The 9,215-nt window shown below is 38.2% G+C and overlaps 1 protein-coding gene across 1 annotated transcript; it reads right to left on the bottom strand.

Annotated features, from left to right (window-relative positions):
• Positions 1–264: 264 nt before the first annotated feature.
• ttc26 (tetratricopeptide repeat domain 26) lies at positions 265–8,732 on the bottom strand. Its single transcript, XM_047575617.1, has 18 exons — positions 8,449–8,732; positions 8,152–8,295; positions 7,578–7,670; positions 7,317–7,431; positions 6,745–6,794; positions 6,384–6,529; positions 5,129–5,300; positions 4,888–4,962; positions 4,678–4,780; positions 4,380–4,435; positions 3,839–3,892; positions 3,687–3,750; positions 3,074–3,162; positions 2,687–2,770; positions 2,531–2,600; positions 1,499–1,605; positions 731–864; positions 265–572 (listed from the first exon to the last, which is right to left on the bottom strand). Exons 1-18 carry the CDS (start codon positions 8,449–8,451, stop codon positions 458–460), a joined length of 1,674 nt encoding a protein of 557 aa, XP_047431573.1. The 5' UTR covers positions 8,452–8,732; the 3' UTR covers positions 265–457.
• Positions 8,733–9,215: the final 483 nt, after the last annotated feature.

The following is a 9,215-nucleotide window of genomic DNA, read 5'->3' as shown; positions in this document are numbered from 1 at the left end:
TCTTCTACAATAAAATAATGTTAATTAATGTGAACAACTTCATTTTATTTTTAATTCTATTTAATTAAAAAAAAAATGACCCTGATTACTTTGGTCTTTTTACACTGTCTTCCTTTTTCATATCTCTGAAATATATTCATATCTTCTATTTCATTCTATTTATTTTTGTGCAAATAGTTTAGTTTTTTGTTTTTTTAGCAGCGAAAAAACATTCAGTTATTGTACTTACATTAATACAAATAATTACAGACACCACAGAAGTTCTTTGAAAAATAGGGTCACATTTTAATACAAATATTGAGAATCTACACATATTAGTACAAATCGCTATAGACAAGCAGACATTTTCATATTTATTCATGTAGCATAGATATAATTTGTTTAATTCATTAAAGTGACACGACTCAATGAACTGATGATGTGTGCGTAACGTAGCTGCTCTTTGTACTGAAGGCCATCATGAGAGGAGCACTCTGTTGTCTTTGGCCCACTTCCTCAGAGCTCGGATGATGTATTCAACCTGTGGGTTTCCTGAATTTCGCAGAAGGGCGAGCACCTCTTTAAGTGTCTCCCTGGAACATAAACAGGATATGTGAGGAAACCAGATTAGATCAAGAATCCGAAATCTCTCATGTTTATTTTATTTACACATCACACCCACTCCAACAGACAACAGCAGATGATAAAATCACGACGCAGTTTACTGCACAGAAAGAAGCAGTAAACATACTTGGACTCTTTATTTGCCAGTATGAGCTGGAAGATGCCCACACATGCCCCTCGTTTGCCCTCCCAGTAGTTGGAGCCTGGGTCCAGCTTCTCCAGTGCATCGAACGCTTTGGCTGCATAGTAGAACTGGCCCATCTGAAACAAGAGGGTGCCATCATGAGCATCGCTGTGCAACCTAGTGGCTTTTCAGGAAAATCAGCTCCTCTGTCTCTGCAGTGACATCTCATCCATGACACTAGCTGCAGTCGCATTTTAGAAATATGATATGAAAATGGATGACACCACAGCTAAATAAAAATGTGATAATGCAAGACACAGCAACGCACAAAATCAAATGTGCTTTTAACTTCTGCTTTTACAAACCATTAGTGAGTTTAAATGCCCAAAAGAGAGTATGTTTTTAATTTTCTCAAGTGGATATTACATCTTTTAGAGTATGAGTTATTGATCTTTCGTGACAATTTGTGTAATTTTTTTTAATACAATTATCTGTCATATTAGAAATTAAAATATGAATCCACTGACCAAGAAAATAACCTGCAGATTAATCAGTAACAGAGAAGTCACACCGCTATATTCAAATTTATGCCAATAAATATTTCAATCCAATAAAAACTGTATTTATGTCAATCAATCTCTAATTATGTGAATATTTTTTAATTTGGGGAGAAATCAGGGGACACCTTCTATTTTTGCATCATTTACACCACAGAGCAGAGGCACCACATAGAGTACAGTACAAGAGGAAGAATATGGAGGATGGAGTCACCTTGTAGCAGTCGTTGGCAATGAGCTGCAGCATACTGAAGGAATCTGAAGAAGTGCCCATCTTCAGATAGAGCTCCCAGGCAAGCTGACCCTTCTTGTTCATTATGTCTGACAAGAGCAAGATCAGTGTTCAGTAGTCTGTCTTTCACAGGCAGTTTCAGCTTTTATACATTTGAAAATATTAATCAATAGATTTGTATTGATGTAAATCAAGCTGAAGAAGGATTTCCATTTCTTAGAGCTGTGGAGTGTAACCCTAGCTGAGTGATCGAGTGACTCTAAATTCTTTACAGGCCCGGGGCTAAAAAATCTGAAAACGTCTGATCCGAATCCCATCCTCAGTCAAAGAGTATAATGGTCTCCTCAGTTCTGTTATCACTGGGTTAAGGTATCTGAGAGTGTTCTTTGTGCTTTTATGTCGACAAATGATGAAATGGAAACTACTGTATGCTATTGCGTGTCTGGCTAAAGAATGATACGCAGTTGTTTGTTCAGCTGGTGTTGAAAGCAGCAAAGTAACCGTATCGTTTTGCTCTCGTTTGGGCAAAAAGTATTTGCAAAATATTAACTATTTATCCTGTACTGAAAAAGACTCTTCACCAGCTGTCTGGGATTAGGAGCAGGTATTCTCCTGCCGGTGGCCTGTTGTGCTGAGGATTACTTTTTAGATTGTAAGGACTATTTTAACAGTATCAGCCAACCTATTTTGAGGCCTCTCAGTTTTTAAATTAGGCTTTGATGTGTTGAGCATAGAAAAAAGTGCACCTTTGCTTAGATTTTCTGATCTTCAAACAGATATTTATTCTTGTGGTTGTCTTTATCTGGAGCCCTGCTATGACTAATATACTGAAATTTTATGTCTTGCTTAACTGGATTTTTAGATTAATGATAATGAGCTAGTGTTATTTTTAATGCACTCTTCAACTGTTTTATTTTACTTTTGTCTTCATTCATTTCACTGTGTATGCTAAACTAAAACTAATATTTTTGTGACTATAGTGTGACATTGTATTAGTATTACTGTTATACATACAGCATCGTGCCAGCCAGCTGAGATAAACATAGTCATTCTTGATCTTCTCACTCTGAATGAGCAGAAAAATCTACAAAAGAAAAACTTCAGTTAGTACAAAAATAATCTATACATTAATCCAAGTCTGTGAATAGACCATTTGCTCAGTTTGGGTACCTCTTCTGCTTCTTTGTAGCTGCCAAGGGCTGCTTTAGCCTGAGCATAATTGAAGTTGAATGTATCATCATTATAGAAGTAACCCTAAAAAATGAAAAGCACAGTTATGCTCACACAGAGAAGGATGAGTGCTCACATGTCCAAAAATAAAACGCATACAGCGTGTCAGGTTTGTAGGCCGAGTCCCGGGGAAGAAAGAGAAAAACAATACATGAGAATAAATGTACTGCAGTTTTAAAGCACCAGTTGTCATCTGAAGTGGCACTTCAGATCCACACCCAGCGTGTTGGAGTATTTTTTCCCTGCGACTCTTTTAACTCATTTTATGACAGTAAAAATAACAAGACTCATTCTACACTGGAATACACCACATTGAGCAAGACTGACCTTGACTGAGTTGAGATAAATGAGAACATCTTCAAACTGTCTCAAGAGGAAGAAGCAGGAGGCCATGCATTGCCTTCCAGGAATCGTATCTAAAAGGAAGAGAAATTTCATACATACACACTTATTCACCATTGCTTTCTACCTGACATGTCTGTGAAGAAGAAGACGTTTCACCACTCATCCAAGTGGCTTCTACACCTCTAAAGGACTGTTTACAATTGTATTAGTCAAGCAAGTATCCACCTGACAGAAACCAGGTAACAAAATAATAGTATTAATAATTTTTATAAGCCACTTACAAAAACAGTCTTCTACTCTGTCCCAAATTTAGTTTAACGTCTATTCAACATGTTTTTGATGTTTCTGGTCATTAATGGGTCCTCAAAGTTCCCTTCAGTGGAGGAGTAACAGGACATCACCAGGTTAATCTGAATCCTTTAGCTGCTTGTTAACAGATCCTAGTCATGGGATTTTTAAGTGTGCACCCCCCACAGATGTTCCTGATAAATCCCGTCTTTCAGCTAAAGAAGCTGCTTGGATGAGCAGTGACACGTCTTCAAGAAAACTCAACAAGTCAGTTGCTTCAGCTTTGTCTTTGGGATATTTGACGTACCGCATTCACTAGCCGAGCCGCCGACCAATTGAAAGAACTGTTGAGCAATTTTCAAGTGATCCCTCTAAAATATTAAAAACAGACATATTCCTCACACTCAAAGCTAAGACATTTCTCTGCATGTGATCTTCACGTTTAACAGAAGTACTCACTGATCCGATTTCTTGTCCCAGTGCTGCGTTTACCACACCTTTCAAAATGTACTCCTGTGAAAACAGTAAGTGATCGGAGTGAATCATTTGATCTATTGTTTCATGAACTGTTTCATCACAGCTTCAAACGCCGCAAAAATCTATTCCAACAAGTTAGGGTTAAAAAAAATAGACAAGAGAAAAACGAAAGCCAAAAAGGCTTTCAGATCCAGGAGACATTAAAGTGCTTTTGAAGATTTAAAAAAAGAGTCAGATGGTTTAAAATAAATAAATAAAAATAATAATAATAAGTCTTCAGGTACTGTCAAGCAGGGATTCAATTAATCGGGCATGAATGATTGTAATTTTCACTGGAGACTTTCCTCCTGTAAAAAAGCCTAAACTATGAACTGATTGTAGTTGAATCTGTTTATTACCACAAAAAGTGTATTCATTTTATGTTAAAGTGAAATTGGGCAGATTTGGAGGCAGTTATTGACTCCAGAAGCAGACGTCACCTTAGAACAAGAGTGCAAAACATTACATTAAAACACAGTGTCACCTGAGGGGTGGTGGGAACCAAATCTTGAATGAGGTTGTAAGCCTCCTGGATGTCATCTGAAAGTATAAACCACAGTATGTGAACTGCGTGATGCAGTTAAATAGTCAAATATGTATGAGATTTGTAAAAATACAGAATAAATAGATTATCACACCCCTGAAAATAATATGCATTCATAACCTCCCACTGTTTATTATATGTGAAGGAAACTGTCACTAACATCTTAAGTATACCTGTATATTTTATCTAAAACCTTATTTAGTTTGGTCTAGAAAACTACACTGCCACTGCGACACACCTTGTCTGAGATAGTAGATGACCAGGTTAAGTCTGGCTTCAGGAATCACATCGATCAGAGGAGGCAGTACCTGCAACGCTCCCTCTCCACCACGAAACACCACCTGCAGCACACAGGGATTCAGAGTGTGGAAGACCGGTATGGAAAGTCACTAGTGTATGCACCCACACACACCTACACGCTCCCGGCGTAGGTTTGTGAAAAGCTTACCAGGTTGTGTCGGATAAGCTCCTTAGCAAACTCAAAGGAGCAGGAGGAGATGTCGATTAAGTTCTTCAACTCAGCCTAAGAGGGAGAGAGTGCACACAGGAGTCAAACACACAACCAGCTACTGTCATCTTTGGTGAAGCATGCAAGTGAAAAAATGTATTTTCTTTCTGTAAAAGCACTATTTCTTGACCAAAACCCCACAGAAATATCAGCAGTTTGCCTGAATTCTAACAGGCTGTACCTCAGCTGCCTTGCCATTATAGAGCCTGAAGTGATTGCAGGCCTTGAGGTTGAGAGCAATAGTGGAGTCAGGGATGCTCTGCAGGTACACGGCCAAGACCTCTTGCGACACATCATAATAGTCCAGCTTGTAGTAACACAAAGCCACATACACTTTCAAAGCCAGGAACTCCCTGAAAAGATAAGAACTATTAAACTGGCTTTTAGATACATTTCATATTGTAGTTTTAACATAATAACCTCAAACGATCAATTATTTTATATTATTATTTATAAGTTCATAAGTTAAAAGCAGAAAACCTGGAAAAGAAAGAAAATTTTAAGTTACTTTGACAAGAGCCAAATTGTGACATCTAGATTACTAGGGTGGGTCTGTGCTTGTGCTTGACTTTGCTGGGGAATATATGTTCAGGTGGATTGTATCAAATTAACATCCACCTAAAAGCCAGGACCCAGGTTTCCCAGAAGAACATTAAATCTCAATAAGTTCATTCACGGTTTTTACTTCTGCTTTATGTAATTTAGAGCAAAACTCAACATGCTGGAGATGCCTTATCTGCCCATTCACATTTGAGCAGTGAACAGTGGAACAGTGCACTCTTTGCACAATAATCACATTACAATAACAACAAGTGCATGACTGTGACTATGGATTCCTGTGCTGACTAATTTGAACGGATCAGGGTGCTAGAAAATAGCTTTAAAATGGTATTTATATTTGCAGGCAAGATAACACAAAACAACACTTCCAGTCTAGACATCAGGAAAGTGTGCATGGTTTCCAAGCAGTCTTGCTTTGCCCTATTTGGATATTTTTGCATTTCTACGTTAACAGTCAGAGGTAGGAGTAGCATTATTTGCATTCTGACAAAGAGCGCGCTCAGAGCTGCTGCAGAAGCAACTACAGCTGGCAGATCTGCTGTCAACCTCAGATGCACTGTTGGTCCACAGATGCCACAAAGTCTTGAATATACTGTATCTCTGCAAGAAGAGGCACCGCATCTCTAGTGAAATCAGTCTTTTCATTTTTCTATTCTTGCCTTCTACAGATACTGTATATTAGTTAGAAAAAGTCAGCTCACCAGTTCTGCTGCATTGACACATTATCTTTCTCAAGGTGTGAAGCACATGAAATCTAATACTGTTCCATTAACAACTCGCACCTGTCAAGGTGCTGGCAGCATGGTGCATGTATTCAAGTACCGCAGGACTGTAAAAGTCATTTAAGAAAATAAACAGGAGGAAGAAGTACAGACCTGTTCTGCAGCAAAAGGCGTTTATAGATGTCTATTGCCTCCTGATAGTGTGAGCGCATGTAGTGGATGGATGCCAGGCTCAGCTGGTCCTCTGTCACATCCTCCAGGTTCTGGTGGAAACCCATTAGCTTCTTCTCATCATTGAACTGAGACACAACATTAAGACAGCAAGCAATAAGGTGATACATCAGTCAGAGGTGTGATCAGGATAATCAAGACTGAAGAGAGAGAGCAAAAAGACAGAAATTACTCTTAGGAACAAATCGGCGGTGGACTGAATAAAATAAATATACAGCAATGAACAGCATGTTAAGTTCTGAAAACATATCATAGTGTAATAATAGTGTAATAATTTCCAAACCTTGTGAGCCAGGTGGAAGAGCAGTCTGTTTTGGAGGGGGGACACTGGTGCTACAGGAGCAAATTTGGTCAGACAGCAAAACGCATGAGATTAGGGAACAGGTCATTGTGTCATTACATTGTTCTCAGGAGTCAGGTGACAGGGTAAATGGATGGTGATCTAATGTCGTGCAGTGAACCCATTGAGCAACACCCGCTTAATCTACCGAGTAATCTTTGCATACCTGAAGTTAAAAAAAAAAACAACAGACACATACACATACTTACTACACCACTTAAACAACAAATGGTGCACAAAAGAAGAACCTGTTTCTTGGTTTTCAAGGACCAATTTGGTGCACATTACGACCATTTGTTTCAAAACAAACACCAAGCAACCGAAATGTTTCTTACAATTATACCACATAAATGATCAGGTTTACATGACTTCAGTGACTATTGAGTCGTATTCTAAACTTCTTCTACTTCTATTCTAACCCTTATGGATTTTGCATTTGTCATGTCATCTGGATTAAGAAATCTATCTCACAAAAAACATCTTTCCTATTTTGTTATGAAATCCAAAAAGTCTACCTTTGGAGGCAGCCTCCTCAGCATCTTTATAGAGGCCCAGAAAAAACAGGGCACAGGCCAGATAGACCCACACATCTGCAGGGCATTCAGGTTTCATGGTCAGAGACTTGTACTCCTGTAAGAAAATATATATATTATCCTACAAAAACAGCCATATTTCAGGTATCCAGACCTTCTCATCTAATTAATGTATTCAGTTTTGTTGAAATATGTGCATCTAACTAAACATACTGAGTCAAACACACACGTAACAAAACTTACCTCCATAGCTCTCTTGTAATCACCCAAGTGAAAGGCACAGTAGCCAATCCAGAGGTCTGCATGCTCCTCTTTTTCCCCAATACTTCTCTGGAACTAGAGATGACAAAGCAACACATCAGCAGCAGCAGCAGCAACACCTCAGTATCACCGTGTTGCAGATAAGGATGTGATTCTATTTCTGTAATTCAAGGACATGATGGAGGATAATCTGCAAGCAGCACTGCAGTAAAAAAAAAATAATAATAATAATTATTCAGCCACTGAGGTAAATTAATCCAGTAGCTCCATCTCAGCCCATCAAGCTATTCAGTTCTTCCATTTGATTATTCATTTTTCTCAATGAATCATTTTTCAATGAGTTTATTGTGGATTCTTAAGAAAGTAGGACTATCTGTGGGTTTCCAGAGACAAAAAGTGGTAAATGATAATAATAATAATAATAATAATAATAATAATAATAAAGTGTTTTGACATTATTTACAACAGCAAACACAGAGCTGGTACAGTTTTTAATGATCCGTGCATGGTCTGTAATAGACTTTATGAAAAGCAGTTGGAGTTTAAGTAACGTTACCTCTAACAATGTCAAGGCCCCAAGGTAGTCTCTCTGTTGCAGGTAATCCTCCAAGCGAGGAACCTTAGTTTTGTTTTTCTTCTTTTTCTCACTGATGCTCCCTGGTGTCTCTCCTCCCACGGCTGGCTTCACACGAGAGAGGATCTGCCGAGGTACAAAATTAGATTTTCTCAAGTTATTGCATAATTTCAGTGAGTTGGTGGCGGGCTTCAGAGCGCCAGAGTTACACTTAAACGAAATATTTAATGCATAATATTTTTTGATATTATTATTGCTTTACAAAAAAAGCTGTCTCACCATTTCGACGAGTCTTTACCACGAAGGTGTGTGTTTATTTCTAACCTAGGTAACGTTTGCTGCTCCTCTCCGAAAACACAAATGTTAGCTATCTGCTACCAACAGATTTTAACTACGCTGTCTCGTTTCATCTCTCATTCAAACCAGTCATATCACGGTACCAGTGTACATTAAATTATCTTACGACTAACTCGGTCGCAATGAAAACTGAAAACTGACAACTTTTCCCCTATATTGTGGTAGACGTCTGCAATGTATGTTCTTGGTGGCGTTAGCTACTTAATCGTTCAGCTAACTGCGGACAAGATTGACATTTCCGCCCATGGAATTTCAAATTAAAGGCACAGGTGATGATCTTGACAAGAGAGTGAGAAGTCCAAAGGCTTCTCAGAGTAAAGTGTTGATATAAACTACACAACACCGTCCTTTGAGTGTGGCGAACAAAAAGTTTGCCATGAAAAACGCTGACATAATCAACGTTTTATAAATGAATGGCATTTATTTTGTAGATAAACAGCGTTTGAACCTTAACAGGAAACAGCTCAGCTTGTCGGTGTTGAATTTGACTCTGCAGTTTGTTCTTTGTTGCTTAGCAACCACAGAGCGAGAGATGGCTTCGCCGCTACACGGTGATTTTGCTGATATGATGATATAATGTATATCATATAAATATATACTATATAATAAATATGTACTGCAATGAATGCAAGGAAGATATATCCGTAATATAAATCGTGGTGAATTCCTAAATTTCTGCTGTGTTTTAA

The sequence above is a fragment of the Mugil cephalus genome, chromosome 2 (assembly GCF_022458985.1).
Source record: "Mugil cephalus isolate CIBA_MC_2020 chromosome 2, CIBA_Mcephalus_1.1, whole genome shotgun sequence".
Classification (NCBI taxonomy): domain Eukaryota; kingdom Metazoa; phylum Chordata; class Actinopteri; order Mugiliformes; family Mugilidae; genus Mugil; species Mugil cephalus.
Note: the sequence above shows the minus strand (reverse complement) of the source record. Positions and strands in the feature narration are given on the sequence as shown.